General features: G+C 42.3%; 1 protein-coding gene across 1 annotated transcript in view; it reads left to right on the top strand.

Moving 5' to 3' along the window:
* The window catches only part of LOC145981977 (androgen-induced gene 1 protein-like), a 33,094-nt gene extending 10,499 nt beyond the window's left edge, over positions 1-22,595 (top strand). Inside the window, exon 5 of the mRNA XM_083115491.1 lies at positions 22,515-22,595. Within this exon, the coding sequence (XP_082971617.1) occupies positions 22,515-22,567 (53 nt within the window). The 3' untranslated portion in view covers positions 22,568-22,595. The remainder of the gene's footprint in view (positions 1-22,514) is intronic.
* Positions 22,596-22,914: the final 319 nt, after the last annotated feature.

Here is a 22,914-nt window from a genome sequence, read left to right as displayed (position 1 = left end):
GAGATTATTGTTTTCACGCAACGTGCAAAGTATATTGCGAGCATTTCCAAAACTGACATCGTACAATAATGCAATTTTGAAAAAAAAGACAGGTGTCGAACATTCATCGTGGCTTCGAAGCCTCACCCATTTTTTTTGTTCCGTACCCGCATATTGGGGGTGATTCACAATTTCGCTCGCAAGTTTCATCTTTTTTTGGAAGCGTGCACTCGTTTGGGTGACGTTATCTTTTCGAAAGAATTATCATCACATTCACAAGAATTGATCGCAGTACTACCCGTGCTGCCACCAGCTTCGACGCATACGACCGCCACGCCGTCGCCGCCGCCACATCCACAGCAGCCCCTCCCCAAACCTATTCAGCTTGCATCCTCTTCCGCCCGAAGAGATTCTATTTTTTCAGCTTTCCCACGGTCCTGAACGACGAATCCATCACATCCCCGATAACAATAGAATCAGAAGCGGATGCGGCGGAAGCGAGCACAGCAGCATCTTCCGCTTTTTTTGAGTTTTGTGCTGGGGATCGCCCGTTTCACACACCACACCCTGACGGGGCGTGGAATAGAGACCGATGGGGAAATAATCGACAATACATGCATGGGTGGAACTGTCAACGTCCCGTTTATTGTTATTTGTCCCCCACAAAATATTGTGCGCATCACAAAAGTCTTTTGTTGAAAAAAAATATAGCATGAGTGAATCAGTCAACAAGGGTTTTATTTGCTAGGACATTGACTATAGCGCTCATTGTGTTTTCACCAAAGAGAGTCGCGTGGAGTAGGAAGGAGAGAAGGAGAAAAAGGAGAGGAGTTCCTATATAATGTACCAGTTTCTTCTTTTGTACATCATTATCATAGTGAACGTCAATCGTGGCAGTTCAGTATTCTTTTAATTTGTTTGTCTGGCAGTATACATACATATCATTGTGGAAGTTTTAGTGAGCTACAAGTTTTTACTTTGAAGTCTCTCTATCTGTCTTGAAAGGTAAGTTTTTATTTTTTCATAATATATTTATATTTTTTGTTTTGCGTCTGACACACACATATTCAGAGGACTCATAAAAATTGACACACACCTCCTACAACAGTGCACACACACATACATACATAGTGTTCACGTCTAATATATATGTGGAAGGAAAAAATGTCTAGCATTTTTCAACTTTTTTTCCTTCTGTTTCAGTGCGCTTTCCCCTACCACCACCACCATCACAACCCCCCCCCAAAAAAAATTTCTCTGTGTATATATATAAATAACAGAGAGAAAAAATGGAACCGCAACCAGGTCCCTCCGGTCTTTGCGGGAAAGTGGCATGTCGCAACTGTGGGAAGTTGATTTCTAAACCTAACATTGCTAGACATTTGAAAAAATGTCGTCTACCGGAACATGATGTCGTAGTCCCGCCGGCAAAGAAATCTCGCATTGATGCGCATGAAGGCGGTGCTTTGAATAAAAGTGCACGCATCATGACGTATAAATCTGGAAGCGATGAAAAGTGTGACTTGAGCATCTTCCTCGACAATGTGAAATCTCTGGTAGTCGATAAATTACGTGATTGCCTCGTCAATGTTGCAATTAAAATTCATCTCGTCTTGACCCTGCTGTATGAGAAAATTGTCTCGTCCGAATCAAGCACTTTCAGCTTTTACGTAGGGTGTGAAAGCTTACACGATGACAATCACGAGGATCTTGACGAGATAGTGACACGGCTATTTGAGCACCTGACACAAAAACAAGAAGAGTTTGAAGGTAGAGGAAGTGGATGGAGTCTTTGCGGTCGCAGTCACATGTTAGAACTTCGAGTCTGCAATTTCAAACCTTTACGCAGCGCTCAAAAAAAACAAAAACAAAAAAAAAAAGGCAAAATGCAGTGTTGAACATACAAAGTAATGATCAGAAGAGTTTCCTATGGTCTGTCATCGCCGCATTACACCCAGCTAATAATGTTCACCCCGAACGCCTGTCCAATTACAGAGGATACGAGGGAAGATACGAGAATATGATGAGAGGAATTTCCTATCCTGTGCCCCTAAATAAGATCAATCAATTTTTAAAAAACTATAGAGAGGAAAAAGGAGAAGATATCGATATTTCTGTCTTTGGGGTTGACGATTCCGGCAATATTCGTGTCTTAAGACCTGCTAGAAGCCAGAATAATGTAATTCGACTCTTGCTTGTAGATGGCCGTTACAGTTTGATACGGAATTTCTCACGATTAGTAGGAAGACAGATCACCAAGGATCACGATAAGATCGAAATTTGCGATCGATGCTTGAGAATTTTTCGCGGGGGTAAGAAGATGAAAGAACAGCACAAGTGTTTTGGCTCCGTGAATGCAGAACCCGAAGATGTCATGCCGGAACCCGGAACCAAGATGAAATTTCAGAAACACCAGGCTCTTCTCCACCATCCCGCTGTCCTTTATGCCGACTTTGAAAGCTTCCAAGTTCCCATGACGTCTTGCAACCCTGATCCCTCTACCTCAAGCACGATCCAAATTTTTCACCACGAGCCTTGCAGTTTCTCTATCTACGGAGAAAAATTGAATGATGTCATCTTGTATTGCGGACCTGATGCGGCAAAACATTTTGTTAAGAAGATAGCGGAATGCGCGAGAGAACTTGCACCCAGCCTGAAAGGCTCTTACGTTTCTCCACCTGTTCTCACGACGGAACAACAACGGAGACATGACGCGGCGACAAGATGCGAGGAGTGTAACCAGGCTTTCACCGCCGAAAATCACAAGGTCGTCCACCATGACCATCAGAATGGATTATTCCTGAGCACCATCTGTAATTCCTGCAATCTTAAAATTAAGGAGTCGCATTTCGTTGCCGTGTTTCTGCACTACACGGAGAAGTACGATACGCATCTCTTCGTCAAAGAGCTCTACAACATAACTTCTCGAATCAGTATCATTCCTAGAACGAGCGAGAAGTATATTGCGGTGAGAGTTTGGATCCCTCTCCAAGAAGGAGGAAGTGTGGAAGTGCGAATCCTGGACTCTTACAATTTCCTGTCCTCCGGCCTCGCAAGCCTTGCATCTCAACTTGGCGACGAAGATCTTGTGGCCACCAGGCAAATGTGTTTTTCGGGGAGAGATGAAAATTTGAATCTGTTGCGTCGCAAGGGCGTCTACCCCTACGAGTACGTCAACGATTTCGACAAATTTGACGAGACGGAACTTCCACCCCGGGAGGCATTTTATTCTTATCTCACGGAGGACGTCTGTTCCGAAGAGGACTACGAACACGCTCGTAGTGTGTGGACGGCCTTCAATTGCCAAACTTTTCGTGATTATCACGATCTCTATCTGAAATTGGACGTGACTCTTCTCATGGACATTTTCGAATCGTTTCGCAAGAGATGCATCGCGATATACAAGTTGGATCCTGCGTATTTCTTCACGACGCCGGGATTGACTTGGGAATCGATGATGAAATACACCAACGTGGAACTGGGACTCATCGCAGAGAAGGAACAGTATGCTTTCATGGAGAGTGCAATACGCGGTGGCATCGTCCAATGTCCCCGACGGCATGCTCAGGCAAACAATCCTCATACGCCTGGTTACGATGCATCGAAGCCCAACACCTACATCGTCTACTGGGATGTCAACAACCTGTACGGCCACTCCATGTCCCAGTGTCTTCCCATCGGCGACTACGCGTGGATGACCGAAGAGGAACTCTCCTGCGAAGATTTTCTCAACTGGAGCGAAGATAACGAATGGGGTTGTTTCTTGGAAGTGGATCTCGATTATCCCGAAACGCTTCACGAGAAACATCACGGATTGGCCCTGGCCCCCACCAAAGAGAAGCCACCTGGAGGATCATCGGAGCCAAAACTAATACTAAGCATGGAGAACAAGCGGAATTACGTTCTGCACTACCGACTCCTCCAATTCTACATAAGTCACGGCTTGCAGCTGAAGAAAGTTCATAGAGGATTGAAGTTCCGACAGAGCAAGTGGCTGGAACCCTACATAACCGAGAACACGCGCCGCAGAGCGCAATCGACATCGCCTGCAGACAAGGATCTGTACAAACTGTTCAATAACGCCATCTACGGCAAGACGATGGAGAACGTGCGTAATTACATCGACGCAACGTTGGTCACGGACAAAAAGAAATTTGAGAAGATCGTCGCGTCCCCCTACTTCAAAAACTTCACCATTTTCGACGAGAATCTTGTATTCGTCGAGAGGAACAAGAAGCAAGTGATGCTCAACAAGCCGATTGCCATAGGTGCTACCGTCCTTGAACTATCAAAATTGCACATGTACCAATCGTACTACGATCAGTTTCAACCTTTTTATGGAGATGACATCCAAATATGTTACATTGACACGGATAGCTTCATTTTTCTAATCCAAAACACCTAAAGCCTCGAACATGATCTGATTAAGATGAAGCATCTGTTTGATTTTAGCAACTTACCATCAGGCCATCACTTGTATTCGGCAGAAAACAAAATGACGATTGGAAAATACAAAGATGAAGTTGGCGGGAAGTACATCAGCGAATTTGCGGGGCTTCGTGCCAAAATGTACTGTGTAAAGATTGCAGAAGAAGAAAAAGAGATCAAGAAAGCGAAGGGGGTGGGAAAAATAAGTACCAGCAAATTTAGCATGCAAGACTACAAAGAATGCCTCTTTCAAGGTAAAAGAAAACTCAGCACCGATCATCGCATTGCGAATAAATTACATGATTTGTACACGACGCGTGTAACGAAAGTAGCACTGGATGCCAGAGACAATAAGATACGTGTTCTCGATTGTCAAATCCACACGAGAGAGTGGGGCCACTGCAATGGAAGCGATAAATGTGACGTGTGTTAACTGTAACCCCATAGCCATGAAGTCCGCTGTGTCTTTTGCCATTCTTCAAAACATACGGAGGAAAAGAGAAAAGAGGAGCCCTCGGGCGATGAAAAGTTGCAAGCTGTTATTATGTCGTTAAGCCCGCTCCAAACCGAGGCTCATTAAATTCAACTCTTACTTTTTTTCTTCTTCATCGTGATCTAATGACATAATTACAACTTCCAACTTTTCATCGCCTGCGGGCTTCCCTTTTCTCTTTTCCTCCGTATGTTTTGAAGAATGGCAAAAGGCACATCGTGTTAAATAACTAACAAGGACAATGAATCTCTTTGGTTTTCGCAAACAAAACAACATGGACACTGCATCACCAAATTCCAATAACCTCTTACCTTCCGTGTTATCTAAACTCAATGGTCTACTAATTGTACACCTCAACAGCATATGGACGAAAATGAATGACGATGTGGGCAAGATGTTTTACGTCTTCAATAACAATTTACATTTCTATGAAATTCCGATCGAGGGGAAACTTCAAATCACCGTGAATCCGGAGAACGCAGGCGAAATCAAAATTTCTACCGGCAAGAACATTTTTCGAATGAAGCACGACAAGGTACTTTCTAACATGTCGTACGATGTGTCTGCAGGAGATTATCTTTACGTGGAACTCCTAGGGGATTACGACAAACTCGTTCCTCTCTTCGTAGAATTACGAATCGTCTATTCTATTATAAATAACCGTTAACCAAAATGCCTAACGACATTTTCGGCAACACCAAGCGTGTAGACCATGCAGAAGAGATTCTCATGCTGGACGTTCGAGTTAAGAAGTTGAGGACTGATTTGATTGCTTTGCAGGAGACCTTAAACAAAAATTTAGAATCTGAGATCGCTACGCTCCAAACGCAATGTCTCGATCCTATTCTGAAAATCGATTCCGAACTGAAGACGCTGATAAAAAATTATGTTGACGTACCTTCTTACGACAACGTTCAAAATATACAATTGAGCGTGGATTCGCTTCAAAATGATTTGGCCAAATTACAGCAATTTCAATCGAAAAATGAAGATTTGGAAAAATTGAAACTCGAAATCGAAGAGCGAACTTCCGCAATAGAAAAGAATTTCTCTGAACTTCAGACCGTCGTGAAAGATATTGATGCAGAACGCTTGCACGTCGTCGTTTCCAAATTACAAGAAGAATTCACCGGCACCTTGGAAGAAATCAAATCCAAGTTACAGACTTTGGAAGATACCATGACGAACCTACCATCGTCAGACGAACTGCAGGTCATCGGTAAAAGCGTCGCGAACATAAAAATTCAATTGGAGGCGTATCAAGATTTCGAACACATTCAAACCACCATCGCTACGCTTCAGGCTTCTCTGGAATTGATCAACGAAGAAATTAAAAATATTCACGCTGAAGCGAGAGCGTTGACGAGCATTCAAGACACGTTAAGCACGGTTCAGCAGAAGATCCAATATTTAGAAAATTTGAACGTCGAATCCAATCTAACTCATTTTCATCACGTACTGGACAACATACAGGGTGACTTGGAATCGTTACGGACGAGCGTACCTTCGAGCGAAGATTTGGAAAAATTGAAAACGGCGGTGACGGCGCTATCCGATTCGAGTGACATCAAAAGTTCGTTGAGCGATCTCGAGAGTAGGGTGGCCAATCTCCCCACCTCCAAAGAATTACACGCTTTGAAAAGGAACATATCACGTATGGTGAAACGACTGGAAACGGAAACGGCGAACGTGGAACAGATTCGAGACGAACTTGCTTCGCTGGTGTCGACGCTGCCCACTTCGCAGAGCGTCGCCGACCTTCACACGCAGTTTACAGAGATGCGAAGCATCGTGAACGATCTTACCGAGAAGAGCTCGAAATTGAATCAAGTCGAGAACCTTCAGAACATCGTCGTCAACATCAGAGATCAAGTTGGAGTGCTGGAATCAACGCAGGAATCGACGCTGGCCTCTTTCGGTGCCAAGTTGCAAGAACTCAACGAAAGCTACAAGCAGTTGAACGTGGAAGTGAAAATCAAACCGTCATTTTCTACCGTAACGGATACCATAGTCGAGCATTTGGTGCCCGTACAAAACACACTGGGTCAGCTTCACAGCAACCTCGTTAGCGTCGATACTAAATTCGCTAAACTGCATTCTCTGCAAGCCATCGAAATCAACAGCGTACCCAATCAGCAGAGAATCTCCACGTTCGTTGAAGGTAACAAACTGTACATGTTGCATCCTTATCATCCGTACTACAAATTTCTCCTCGATGGCACGATTCAAGTGAACGAATTTTCGTACTGGTCTCACGGCAGAAAAGCTAGCGTTCCCACCATGACTTTGATATCGAATCGTGGTGTCCAGAAAGCAGGAAACATTCCTCTGGCACGTTGGAACGAAACGCGCAACATATATGAAATACACGAAGACGAAGATCTTACCGTTTTCGACGTGAGTGCCGGCGATAAGCTGATCGTTCAAAACACGAGCGAGGTGCCACCCTCTTTGAATCCCATCACGCTGGTACTTCTCTTCAAACGTAATCTCTAAAAAAGAATGTCAAGGCAAGCCATCGTCCAAGAATTGCATAAACCTGCACGTCGCAATTACGGACGTTTGGCTGTGGTAACCAAGGGAATCGACGACCTCTGGGAAAGTGACCTCGTGGAGATGAGTAGCGGCAAGTTAAAAAACGTACATAAATTGAACAAGGGCAACAAGTACCTCCTCACCGTCATAGACACGTTTTCGAAATTCGCATGGGCTCTACCTTTGAAGGCGAAAACAGGAACGTGCGTCACGGAAGCATTCAAGACAATTTTTCGCGAAAGCGGTGGCAGACGACCTCGGTTTCTGCACACGGACAAAGGGAAGGAATTTTACAATGCCGTATTCCAAAAGTTTATTCGGAAACACAACGTTCGACATTACTCGACCTTCAGTGACGTCAAGGCCAGCATCGTGGAAAGATTCAATCGCACTCTGAAATCGCGCATGTGGTCACGCTTCACGCTTCAGGGAAACTACAAGTGGGTCACCATTCTTCCGGAACTCGTCAGCGACTATAATCACACGGTGCACGGAACGATAGGCATGAAGCCAGCTGACGTTACCAAGTCCGACGAGCAACGTTTAATTTCTAGCGTTTACTGTCCAAAGTACACACCCACGACAATGAAACCTAAATACAAAATTGGAGACCAGGTGAGGGTCAGTAAATTGAAGAGAACGTTCGACAGGGGTTTCACACGAAACTGGAGCACGGAACTTTTTACCGTGGTTCGAGTTCTACCCGGGAACCGTCACACGTATATAATAAAGGACAGTGGCGGTGAAATTTTATTGGGGCGCTTCTACGAGGAGGAACTCTCTAAAACTAAATACCCCGACACGTACCTTATCGAAAAAGTTTTGCGTAAGAGAGGTGACAAACTTTTGGTGAAATGGCTAGGACTTCCGGAAACGAGTTGGATCGATTCGAACGAAGTGATTCTATGAGTACGTGGAACGTCGTGAAACGTCTACCTGATTCGGAGAGTCAAACGAAGAAAAGGAACGGTGAATTGCTCCCCGACAGCATACGATGTCTGATCGTAGGACCTTCGGGGTGCGGAAAGACGACACTGCTCGTGGACAATTTTCTCCTCGCACCGAATTGGTTAGATTGGAAGAACAGGCACCTGTACGTGTTCTCGAAAAGTTTGGAGCAAACCAAATACCAGCAACTGATGAAACTGTACGATGGTCTGGACATTGCAAAGTTCGCATCTGAAATCATTCCACTGGACGATTGTCGTGAAAATTCAGTTGTTGTGTTCGACGACATGATCCTGGAAAATCAAAATGAAATTCGCAACTTTTTCACGCAAGGTCGTCACAAAGGAATGGATTGCTTTTACCTAGCTCAAACGTTTTCCAAAATTCCAAAACAGTTACTACGCGACAACGCTAATTTCATATGTTTGTTTCGTCAAGATCACACCAACCTCAAGCACGCGTACGATGACTACGTAGGAGGAGACATGAACTACAATCAATTTTCGGAACGCTGCTGCTCTTCTTGCTGGAACAGTGACGATTTCGGATTCGCGACGATCGACATGACGAGGAAACCCAACGACGGAAAATACAGAAACAAAATCAACGACTTTCTAAACGTTGCAACGTTGTGAGAAACGACGTGTATAAATAACGTTATGACGAAACGAAAAATCGAAGACGAAAATCTCAAGTTGCGAGAATACCTCGTGAAGCGATTCAAAGGTTGGAAATCCGAGAATCGCGGATCCTACGAAGAGAAGAAACGTCAAGATCAACCTGTGATCGATGCCATCAGCGGTCTAGGTAAAGAAATTAAAAGTGTCACGGAACAAAATAAAAATTTGATCAACGAACTCGTGCCGTTCGCAGCTAAAAGTTACGCCGTACCCACGCCCATTTCGAGCATTCCTTCGACGCCGTTCGAACTGAAGGATGTACCGGCACGACGTCAAGCCATAATAAGTAGCACGTCGTCGTCTTCGGATAAGATCGAATTGGGACCTTTGGCACGAGACTACCTGAGCACGGGAAAGTTCGACAAGGATGAAGTGTTCGGATTGTATCCCAGCATGGAGAGCAACGAAGGCGGCGGTGTGGTGTGGAAGATTGGAAAATCGAAGGTGACCTTCGAAGGCAACGACATTAAAGTTAATTTAGGCGAGAAGGATAGTTGGACCAGGTATCCGGGTACGGTGGGACTGTGGGAACTCGTCGCCAAAAAGCAGCCGAAAGATTACACCGACGAAGATTACCAGAGTTACAAGGAAATTCTGATCATGACGGATGCCTTGTACCAAAACAACGACGCCTCGCAGAATAGGGTGAAATCGAGCAGCGGCGAGAAGTACAGGAATCTCATCAAACCGATTTGGAACCAGGTCAAAACAGGCAGCGGCGTCAAACGCTACAACACGTTACCCAAAGAATTCGTTTGGGTGGACGACGTGAGGAAGCTCGTGGACCGATTGTTAGTGATAGCCGGCGAAGAGAATGCAGGCAATCGTAATTTTTACAACGAGAAGGTTGGCATCGTGGACATGATCAGCACGAAACTTTCCAACTTCATCGTGAACGACGACAAGGGCATAGGTTACCTCATCAAAATCATCAACACGCTGCCTCCGAGATTCTGGAACGTGGCCGAAGGAAAGGGACTCGTAAACGACATCATCAACAAGTTACCTTTCGAGATGCATCTACCTGGCTACCAGTACTGCGGACCGGGTACCAAACTCGAGAAAAGATTGGAGAGAGGAGACAAGGGTGTGAATCCGTTGGACGCTGCATGCAAAGATCACGACATCGCTTACAACACCACTCGCACGGATCTGGATGCACGTCACGAAGCAGACAGAAAGTTAGAGCATGCCGCTTTCGAAAGATTCGTCAGCAGAGACGCTTCGTTGGGTGAAAGAGTTGCAGCACTGGGCACCACCATCGCCATGAACACAAAACAAAAATTTGGATGGGGTGTATAAATAAATAACATGCAGTAAAAACACAACATGTCTTCTATAACAGATTTGCCACCCGAGCTACTATCTAAAATATTCAAAAAGGTAGTAAACGGAGATGTAGGAAAACTTTTGATCATAGCAAAAACGACGCCGGCATTTCGATTCCCGTGTGAAATGGCCGTCAAGGACCGTCTTCGGGAGATCAGCGGCCTGAGGTGCAGTGATCTCAACATTCTGCTTTCGGGCGCAGGGGAAAAATTAAACAAGAGAATGGACGAACTGCACGAGGCAAGGCAGGGAAGAAGACGGTACACTGACGATTGGTGTAAGTCTAAGCAGGAGACGGAAGATATCATTACGCACATCATCGCGTTTTCCGAAGCACGGACTTTCTTCCTCTGTTAAAAAATAATAATAATATATAAATAACACACATCGTGAAAAAAATAATCTTCGGTATATATAAATAACACACATTGTGAAAAAAAACAATTAAATTTCTCTCTAACACTCTGAAATTTTTTCTCTTCGATATGACGACTGAAAAAATGAGTGATCTCCAAGCATTAAAACAAATGCTAAATTTGTCAGTCGAGTATGTAAAAATTCAAGAATTGGAAGTCGACAAACCTTACACAATAACTTCCGGTTCAATCGTTTCTACCCAGTATGGTCCCAAGGTACGCCTGTTGCTCAACGCACAATACAGTCTATTTTTACCAGATCGATACGCTAGCATGTTATCCGACGAGAAGCTATTTATTTATTTATTTATTTATTTCAGAAATTGAACGCAACAGGTATATTACCCATTAATGGCGTTCATTATACAATAATTTTGTGATAACATTATTGAAATATTGCACAGATGAATGTAGTATATAGACAGAAAACATTTAACAAACATATAAATCTTAGGTTCTATCGTAATTTATGTAATTTTAGTATACTCCTTTTCAAAATTGCGGTCGGGCAAAATAAGTCCACGCTGTTTTCACTTTTGATGGTATCATTAAATGTTTTACACATATTCCAAATTGGGGATATTGTCAGAGCGTTGGTTCTATTACGACGCAGGCTGAAGAGTTGCGTTCTTGGTCGTAATTTGCTTGAGGGGACGTAGAAGTCGAGCTGTGACAGGGCGAAAGGAGCTTCGATGAGATTATTTAAAATTTTGTGGAGGAAAATGAGCTGATGCATGATGCGTCTGTTGTTGAGAGTTGTTAGGTTAAAATATCTGAGAAGGTTCTCACGGGATTCCATTTGAGGGTATATACCATCTAGTTTGTACTTTAAGTGTCTTAAGAATTTACTTTGAATTTGTTCTATTTTGTTTATATCTTGCTGGGTTTGAGGGTGCCACACTATGCTTGCATATTCAATTTTCGCTATAACGTAAGCATTATAAAGCATCATTAAGCTTCCGACATTTTTGAACTCTTTGCATGTACGCATTATAAATCCCAGAAGTCTGTAAGCCTCGTTTGTTACAAAGTTAACGTGCGCGTGAAATGTAAGTTTAGAATCAAACAGAACTCCTAGATCTTTGATTGTTTCTACCCGTTTTAATTTTTGTTTATTTATGCAATAGTCGTATTTTATTGATGTAGTGTTTCGAGTATATGACATTTGGTAACATTTTTCGCTATTTAAGATTAGTTTGTTGCTTTCGCACCATTCCACAAGACTGTTTATGTCCGCTTGTAACTCGGTACAGTCACCGTAACTGCAAATTCTTTTGTATATTTTTAAATCGTCCGCAAAAAGTAGTTTACCCGATTGATTCAGATGTTCGTGAAGATCATTTATGTACATGAGAAAGAATAAGGGACCAAGGTTAGAGCCTTGGGGAACTCCGGATGTAGCTTCAAATTCATCGGAAGTATTTCCCTGAAACGTTACGTACTGTTTGCGGTTTGTTAAGTAGGATTGACACAATTGTAACATCGGATTCGATAGATTGTATGATTTCAGTTTTTCTATTAAGATTCTATGGTTTACGGTATCAAACGCTTTCGAAAAATCTGTATATATTACATCTACTTGAGCTCCGCTATCCATCGCGGTTGCGATAAAATGAGTTATTTCTGATAGGTTGGTACAGACAGACTTTTTACATAAGAAACCATGTTGATAAGGAGAGATCACTGATCGTATGTGAAAAGAAATGTGCTTGTAAAGAATTTGCTCTAAGAGCTTGGCAGGTGCTGCCAGGACTGCTATCGGCCTGTAATTCTCTACATCATTTTGCTTATTTGTTTTTGGTATCGGGGTAATTTTTGCTAATTTCCAAATATCTGGAAATGTTGAGGTGGAAAGTACAAGATTGAACAGCGTGTGCAGGGGGTATTTGAGTATCTCACCGCATCCTTTAAGTATGTAAGGCGGAATTTTATCGGAACCAATAGATTTTTTCGGTTTAAGATTTTTAATGGCATCTTCGATTTCTTTAAGACTAATATCTGATAGGTTTAGTTTATCGATTTCACTGTAAGATTGAATATTCAAAGTCTTATTTTTTCCATCATCCTGCCGGTACACCGATTGAAAATATTTAGCAAACGCTGTTGTTACTTCTAGAGTGTCAGAAAGTACTTTACCTTGATATTGAAAAGGTTCTGCTCTTTTTTGTTTTTTCATATTTTTGGCAAAGCTGAAGATGAGATTAGGGGTATGAAGTATGTTATACTCTGTGCTTGAAATATAATGCGTATATGCTTTTTGAATCCCTCGTTTAACAATATTCCGAAGTTCTTTAAATTTCTCATGATGATGTTCAGCGTGGGGAGCGTTATTTTTCCATTTTTGCCTATGATATGCTTTTTTCCTGATATTCTTTATAATTTCCCGTGAGAACCAGCTCGGAAATTTCTTCGGTTGAGTTTTCGTTGAAGGTACGCATTTGTTAAATATGTCATACACCATTTCATAGAACTTATCAATAGCGGCATTAATATTAGTGTATTTCTTCAGATCATTCCAATTTACAGCTCTCATAAGATTATACATTTTTAAAAAATCTGCATTCCTAAAGTTATAGTTATATTCTGCTTGAATTGAATTTTTCGTGATAGATTTAAATTTAGTCATGGAAATGTCAATATTTAAAGCTGGGTGATGAATGTCTTCTGGTACGAGAGGATCGGATTCCCTTGTGACTGTTATGCTATTAACGTTACTTAAAATCAAATCTAACGTTCGTTGGTTATCATTTTTTATGTCATTGAAGCTGTTCAGTAGGTGGAGTGACATGAAATGACTCAATTCTACGCAAGCTTCGTTTGAAGATAAGAGATTGTGATCCGCCCCCTTTATCTCAGGAAAATTAAAATCCCCTGCAATAATAAGGGAAGACCCCTGCTCATAAAGTGATTCTAAAGTTTGATAGAAGGAACTGTATACAGATCGATTCGTATTTGGGGGGAAATAGGCAGAATATATCTATCGTCAATTACTTCCCTGTCACTGAACGATGGATTTAACCATGTTTCCGTAGCCATGATTACATCAAAATCGTTATTTAATACACTCAGGTAGAATGTTTTGAGTTTAGTTCTTAAGCCCCTCACATTTTGGTAAGAAACACTTACACTTGCAGTTCCTTTATCGACATAATTGCTGGTCACGTGACCATTACCACTTCCTTTTTTACATCTGGCCTCACCTCAGGGTCTCGTTCCTTGGTTGCTTCCCTGGCGCTTGGGATATCGCTGAGTAGAGGGAGGGGGAAACTGGTGACCTATTTGCGATATCCGGTTGTTCTCTTCTTTCCTTGTCCCGTTGGAGGTGGAGGGGGGAAACGGATCACCGCATGAAGATGGTTGGAATGCGGTCGTTGTCACTTGTGCTCCCTGAGACGTCACATTTCCATTGGTGGGGGGTGGAGGGAGAGCCTGTTTCTGGGAATTAGACGCAGCTGAAGGTTCTCGGGTCTCGATGCATTCTTGAAAGTCGCCATGGTTGTCTTCCAAGTCCCAAATTGTATATTTTCTGCCGTTGACGTTGAGATATTTATATTGCAGATGAGCTCTACATCCTTGCTGTCTGGCTTCGAAGAGATGCTTTTTAAGTCTCTGTCGTTGTTGCCTAACAGAAAATGAATAGTCCTGTTCGATGTAAATATCTGAGCCTTTCAATTTGCTGCTACTTCCAAGAATTTTCTCTTTCTCCGTATCGCGGAGGAACTTGCACACAATGGGACGAGGTCTTCCGGACCGCGTGCTTCCGGTACGATGAGCCCTCTGGATTGCGTCCGTTGGTAGGGAAAGATGAAGTCTTTCTTCGACTAATTGTCGCACTGCGCTAGCCGATTCATCCCACGTCTCGTTCATTTTTTCATGCATGCCGTGGAAAACGAGGTTTTGTCTCCTCGATCGGTTTTCGAGATCGTCCAGATGATCCTCCAGAGTCCGAACATACGATTGAAGCTCGCCGATGTCACACTTAATCTTGCTTGTCTCTGCCTCAATCACGTCAATCCTTCCAACGAGTTTGTTCACAGTGACGGTCAGCTGCTTCACCTCACACATAATAACATCATTCGAACTTTTCACTTGAAGCATAACTTGCTTCAGTTCCATAATTTCGCTTGAGAAATCAACATTGTTACGGGGGCCTGGATTTTGCTCGATGCCGCCTATAATGAGCAATGATAGCAGAACCACTCCATAAGCATGGTACACAGTTTTCGGAAAAACACTTCCCTTTTCCATTCGGATGTTTGGGCACCAAGCTGCGCGAAAGAGGCCGATCGCCTGCCGCCACTGCCCCAAGGAATTTCCCATCTTGTTCCGCTTCGCTGCACTCTGGAGACCACCGAAAACACGTCCGTTCGCTTTCACTTCTACAGCGATCGAAGTTCCTTATGTGCAGTGTTGCCAACAGCAGGAGAGAAAAACGGGCTAAATCGCACCCAAAATGGAGCTAAAATTCACATCCAAGGGGCTAGATTTACAAAGGTGCTGCTGCGTACTAAAAAAAAATCTGGTTCTTAATTTTTGGGAGTTTTGGTGCAAAATTTCTGAAACTCAAGCACGCACGAACCTCACTTTTAATCGAGAACAAAACTCGAATCGTGTACAAGGGGACAAAGGAACTTCTTGGCAAGAAAACAAAGCACGTAATAGAATTTGTGTAACGACTGCGAGGTCGTGAAAAAAAAATCTCAGAACATTTATATATAAATAACATACCGTAAAAAAAAAACTACACAAAAAAAAATCTCAGAATATATATATAAATAACATACCGTGAAAATAACACATAGAGCATCAATATGAAGCCCAAGGGTGTCGTGTACCAGATACCATACTCCAATCTGAAAAATCTAGGTGCCCTCGATGGGTTACTCACCAAGAAACAACGCGAGAAGAAACGTTCTTGCTTGTCGAAAGGACATGGAATGAAATTACTTCTCAGCACACCTCAATTGAGACGCTTGCAGCGTTCGCGGAAACAGCAAAAGATCGGAGGTTTCATATTCAGCATCCCAGCCATCCTGGCAGCATTGGGGGCCGTGGGAAGTTTGGCCGGCGGAAGTGCCGCCATCGCGAAAACCGTCATCGACTCGAAGAAGAACAAAGCGGAATTGGAAGAACAGAAACGTCACAACCTGGCCATGGAGAAGAAAGGGGGGAAGGGCGTCATGAAAAAGTTTAAAAAAAGAAACAACAGCACTCACCAACCGAGACATTGAATCTCTGATCGAACCGTTACAAATCAAAAACTTCAGAGGAGTTTTCATGTCCGACTCGTTACCTTCAAGCGTTAAAAGAAGAGAATGCGGAGTAGTCAACTTGGACGGTCAAGAAAATCCAGGCACGCATTGGATATGTTACCACAAAAATGATGATAAAGCATTCGTTTTCGATTCTTTCGGAGGTGTTACACCTACAAATTTAATTCATTATCTGAAAACGAACAAAACCTCTGTATACTACAACGACGAACGCATTCAAAATTTCGGAGACGTGAACTGCGGTCATCTCTGCCTCTCCGTGCTCGCGTTTCTCTCTAAAATAAATAACCCTACGATCGAGGATTTCCAGAAAGCATTGTGGAACCTCAAACAGCATCACTAGGATGGGCGTGTTCCATCTCACGAGCGAATCTTCGATCTTGAAACTCACGCTGCACGATGACATCGTCTATCCTAAATCCATAGCTCTGCGTGCATTCTACAGCATGTACCTCATACCTAACGTCACGCAGCACAACAACAAAATTAGCGTAGGAAGCGAACATATCGTCGTCACGCCAGGTCAATACAACCTTTCTACTTTGCAAGCTCAATTACCCAAAGGCACGTACCTTTCTCAAAATTCGGTCACGCACAGAGTGGAAATCCTGTCGGCGACGGAGACCGTGGACCTGGGCACCATAGGAGAACTTTTAGGTTTCGAGAACAACACAAAACTCGAAGCTGGCATCAAGCCACGGCAACAAACATTCCTAAATTTCTAGCCATAGAGACTTTGAACGTTCACTGCAACGTGGCGGAAGGAATGATCACGAAATCCTCGGACGGATTAGGAAGTCACAAGCAGACGGGAATCATAGCCACTTTCAAACCAAGTTCCGAATTCATGGAACCGATCATCTACACACCCTCTTCGCCGATCTATTTTCCAGTATGTCGCAACCGCATAGACGACATAGAGTTGGTGGTGACGAACGAGAAAGGAGAGGTGGTGGATTTCGCAGGTGCAACGACTACTGCCATCGTGGAGATCAACGTATAATAAATAACACACATAGTGTAAAATGGAGCAAATCGAAAGTTACGAGTTGCAATCTTTTCCTCCCAACCGTCGCACGTTCGCCAATCTCAACGAAGCGAACCGGGAGATCGAATACGACGTGGACGTAGGGGACGGGTTCGTTCATCCTCACAGAGCGGACCTCTACCTTCAATTCGACGTGGTGAAGAAAGAAAGCGGAGACGCGTTTCCCGCAGCAGCAAATTTAATACTCGTGGACAACTTCGTGCCTCACCTGTTCTCGCAGGTGGAGGTGAGGAAACACAACACCGTCATCGACAGAATAGATTATCCAGGCATCACGTCGACGGCAGTGGGAACTTTGAAATTATCCAAAACGGACGCAGCATACTATCAGGCGGGAGGATTCGAAGCAGGGACCAAAATATCGACGACAAGTCACACGGTGCTCTTTCCCATGCGTCTGCTTCCGGGATTCTTCTCGGACTACAAGGAGATCATGTGGAAGGGGGGACTGAGAGTCACGTTTCGAAGAGCGGCCAACGACAACGACGCACTGATGCGATACGCTACTTTGGGTCCGGACGGTATCACGCCGCTGCCCGACACATTACCCGAAGCAGCCAAGTGCGTCATCCGGAGCATGGAATTGAGAATGCCGGTGGTGGAATACGAGACGAACTACGCCCTCAAGTACAAAGCGGAGATCTTGAAAAGTCCGCAGGTGCCGATTCACTTTCACGGTTACCAGTGCGTGCAGAAGATGGCGTCCGGAAGTCACATGGAATTCGACGTGACGACGCAGTTCAACAACATACAGTTCGACATGCCAGATTTCGTCGTAGTACTTTTTCAGACCGGGAGGGACAAAAATCAGGAAAAAGATTCCAGCAAGTTCGACGACTGCAAGATCAAGAACGTTTATCTCAAGAATGGACGCAACGAAGTGTTCCCGCGCGAGAATTACAACCTCGACATGACCAAAGATGATTATCTCAAACTTTACGAAGCGTTCTCGGCTTACAAACGCGTGACCGAGGGAAGCATGGACATGTACTACACGCCCAGCGAATTCAAAACCCACAGACCCATGACCGTCATCAACACCACAAAAAGGAAGCAGGTGGTGGTCAATGATCGCACCAACATCAAGGTCGTCTGCGAGTTCCACGATGCCTTGCCCGAGGACACCGTGTGCACCGTCATCCTGATTGCAGAGAAGTCTTTCGCCTACGACGTGAAGAACGAGAGGGTCACGGAACAGTTTTAACAGGTTTTTAACATCTATTTTCTTGCACAATAAGGAATTTTTAGTACTAGCACAATCAGTTACAATGGCACAATACGAATTTCACTAGTACAGATCAGTTACAATATCAATTTCATCAGTTATCAGTTACAATATCTTTTTTTCATCACTATAGCACAAGACAATCAGAATTTTGCACAAAATATTTTGTTGTTTTTACACGAGAAATTTAACAATAAAATTCTTTCTTTTTTATCGTTTCAGATGCTGTCAAACATCAAAAACATATACACATACACACACTAGAAAAAAAAGCATGCAACTTTATTTGTAACACACACACACACACATATTCTCCATCTTCATCAAGAAAATATTATAATAAACATAATTTTTTATCTATCTCACAATAAAACTCTATATCCAAAAATTACAACATCAAATAACACTAGAGTCGTTAGTACACGTTGCATGCAATTACGGAGGTCCTCTGTAGAGTTTCATGGAAGTTTGAGAGAAAAAAAAAACACGTGAAACTCTATAGAGGTGTGGTAATCTATAACCGCAGCCGTTAGAGAACCTTTTACTTTTTGGTTGGGCACCACGCACCCTGGCGAGGTTATAGGGGCCAGGGATCCTAAAAAAAACAACAATTATTATTATTTGTTTGCTTGCGTCACAATACAGAAAATAATGAGAGGCATACGCGCGCGCGCGTGTGTGTGGCACATCGTTCCCTCCCCGAGAGAGAGGTTTACAAAGGTCACGATATATAAACATTTGGTCCCGGACTTGGAAAATTACGATAAGGTGCACTCATCCTTCAAAAGATGAGAGGATGAGAGAATGAGAGAATGAGAGAATGAGAGAATAAGAGAATAAGAAAATGAGAGGATGAGAGGATGAGAGAGTGAAAATAATGACAGGCATTCGCGCGCGCGCGTGTGTGTATGTGCCACATCGTTCCCTCCCTGAGAGAGAGGTTTACAAAGGTCACGATATATAAACATTTGGTCCCGGACTTGGAAAATTACGATAAGGTGCACTCATCCTTCAAAAGATGAGAGGATGAGAGGATGAGAGGATGAGAGGATGAGAGGTATACGCGCGCGCGCGCGCGCGTGTGTGTGTGTGGCATATCGTTCTCTCCTCGAGAGAGAGGTTTACAAAGGTCACGATATATAAACATTTGGTCCCGGACTTGGAAAATTACGATAAGGTGCACTCATCCTTCAAAAGATGAGAGAATAAGAGAATGAGAGAATGAGAGAATGAGAGGATGAGAGGATGAGAGGATGAGAGAGTGAAATTCACTCATCACTGCTTTTTCTGCGCCGTGAAACATCGTCAGCGCAATAAATGAGGCGCGGAACGGGGAGAGAAAGTGAGTTTTTCAGGTTTTTGTGGTCGTTTGGTCAAGAAATCAGAGTTGCGGTGAAAGGCATATTTACTATCTACTTTGGCCCATTTTCAGTGCGGTTGGCCCAACGTTTGGCCAACCACTTTTGATTTACTGGCTTATTACTTCATTTTGGAAATACAAAATCAAATGTTTAAAATTTATTCCATAACTATGTATATCAAATGCATCTTGTATAAACTTCCATGTTTTTTAAATGTCTCATTGAAGACTTGCTACTTTGTAAAATTTTAATTTTTAAATATTTTATTGTTTTACAAATCCACACATTTGTTGTTATTACTTTCCTACTTGGTTGCATTGTGAATAGAAGTCAATATCCTGAGATGAGTAACGCTTTTGTGATGATAAATGTTTATTTCATTTATTGATTTCGTTTATTTTTACTTCACTTTTCTGCCACTTTTGGCTAATTGTGAAGATGAAAATGAGTATGAAATTGATGGAGAGACATTCACAAAGAACACCCGTGCCCAGTGGAATTTGTACTTTGGACTCTGGGAATCGTGGCATGCTGTGGCAAGCAATCTGGCACAGAGGTTGATGGAGATGATAAATATAAGCAACGGACAATGGCGAAGCGTGACATTTTTGCGTAGTCATCACAAGACTTGTCAAACGTCAGGGTCGAACTTCCAACCTGGAAGAGGGGGGCAATATCTCTTCACAGTTAACGCCTATTCGACGTAAAAGCTCACTACAGTGCCATAGACCTTATGACTACAAAAAACAAATTATGCAATTCCATACGATGGTAATTTTGAAATCTGATTAATGAGAGTGATGATTTTACTCTCGAAAGCTTGGAATCTTTTCCATAACTCACCTGGTCGATGGACGAAGAGAATCTTTTCATCAAAGGAGAAAATGTCTTCAGTAAAAATACTGTTTGAAAGCATTGCAAAAAATGCACACCTGTTAACATTAGATGGTTCGTCTAACATAATTGAAAGAAAGTTTGATTTTTCAGTTTATTTAAAAATGGTTTCACTCACAACATCACTTATTACATGTATTAGATCTTTGCATTGCATGCTTTACAATGATGGAAATAGCACTCGGAAAAATTAATCCTGATGACATCAGAGAAATCCTGCTGATGGGAGCTGAAAAAGAAGGGCCTTTTATGATGAGACCTTCAAGTGGTCGTTGTGTATCTTCCATGCATAGACAAACCGAGCAGGTAGAGAGATTCGCACATTTTCTGCGATGACCTGGGCCGGCAAACACCATTGTCCTCAATAGGAAACGTAGAACGAGTGTTGGCCACGGGGAATAGTACTGGGCTCTCGTTCTGATGCGCTAAACTTAGCGAATTCCTTGCATATTTCTAGCTGTTTCATGGTGTCGCTTGGCTTATTTCGCACAAATATGAGAATATTCTAATATTTTTTACTTCTCCTCTAAACTATTTAAAATGCAATATTTTTTTATTTTGCTAAGTCGTCGTCGCATCTGCCTCTGGCAACGGAGATCCATGTCATATTGTCAGTGAGTCCTTATGTAAACCTAGGTCTTCTGTCACCAAGTAACACTGTTGACCAGAGCAAATTATGGGGTAAAACAAAATACTGGAGGGTAAAAGCATCACTAGAATATGCTGCAACAAAAGTTTAATTACTTTTCCTAACAGCTTCAATTTTATGCTTTACTTATATAAGCTATATAAACACATATAAATTATTAATAAAATCACCATTAAAAATGAAAATATAAAATAAATATTAAAATTATTAGAATTAATTAATTGAATATTTAAGGAACCACTCCTTATAAATTCATATACTGCCTTGATCCTGATTCAAGAGAGGATGTAAATATATCCTTGTATAACAGCTGGAAAAAAGTTATTCTACTCCTCAAGAGCTGATCGTTACTTCATCACTGCCTACAAAAAAGTGGTCATGGCACCAGTTAAGAAAGCAATAGAAATTGCACAATCTTTGAACCAGTGTTACAAACTCCAATATCATGGAAATTGTTACAAATGAAATTATGATTATTCGGTACAGAAGAACAAAACAAATCCATCAGGCTCACATCTAATTAACAGACTACTTCTGCCGTTTAGCGCTCTCATCCTTGGTGCAAGTGGTCCTGGGTTCAATTTCCAGTGTAAACCCCCAAAATTTTGGTGCTGACTCGGTGTCATAAGGAGCTACTTGCAAGTAAGAAATGCAGCCTCCAGTCTCAAAAGCCAGAAAATACAGGCATGGGACTCGATGGGATGGCCATCACCTAGCAAAATGCTACTGGGCAGGCCCTGGCACTCAGGGCTGTTGCGTTATGAAGTTTTTTATATTTTATATATATATATATATATATACCAAACATGGTTTTAGTCTTCATAAGATAAGTCCAATATCGTAGTGTGTTCAGTTTGGGGAAAATACCTATATCGAAAATGCACAACACCTTCCTCCCTGATTTATACCGGTATATTTCCTCCAGATTAAGGTGTAGCCATATTGTGTTTACGAAAATTATTTTGGTCTTTTGGAACATAGTTTTTTAGTGTGAGTTATGTTAATGTGTAGTATAATTATACCAATTTTATGGTGTTTCTGAAAAACGTAAAAAGTTTGCTTTGTATTAGCATATTTGGTTGTTTTACCATGTGAAAATTAATCCCATTTGGGGGAGCAGGGGCGAAGATGCAGGTATTATATTTTCAAATCAATGTTACCAATGAAAACTAATCACGAAATATGTAACTTCCGCTACTTTAAAAAATTCATCAGTGAGAATATAATAAAAATAGTATGAAAATTGTACTTTCCAGAACATTCCCTTGGATCACGTAACTGTAAGTCAGGCTGTGAGCATGAATTGTGATGGTGTTGAGCAACTAATACAAGCATATATTATATATGTGTATAGAATATGTATTTGTCGTCATATGACACAAGTCAGTCATTATTGATTGTTCGAATGACTAACATATTTATAATATTCAAGTTATAAGCTAGTGTATGTTTGAGAAAGGAACAAAAATAAAGAATATTGTTGCCAAAAAATGCAATAGAATTATTTCATCCTATAAGCATTAGTCTCTTTGTTTAATGACATTAATAAGACACATATTTGTCGGGTGGACTGTGACCCAGTCATGCCGCCCTCCATAGATTGACAACGTTTTAGTGTTTCTGACATCTCTGTAAACTGTAACATAAGCTTTTATC

Source organism: Lepisma saccharinum, chromosome 30 (genome assembly GCF_977018435.1).
Source record: "Lepisma saccharinum chromosome 30, izLepSacc3.1, whole genome shotgun sequence".
In the NCBI taxonomy this organism is placed as follows: Eukaryota; Metazoa; Arthropoda; class Insecta; order Zygentoma; family Lepismatidae; genus Lepisma; species Lepisma saccharinum.
Note: the sequence above shows the minus strand (reverse complement) of the source record. Positions and strands in the feature narration are given on the sequence as shown.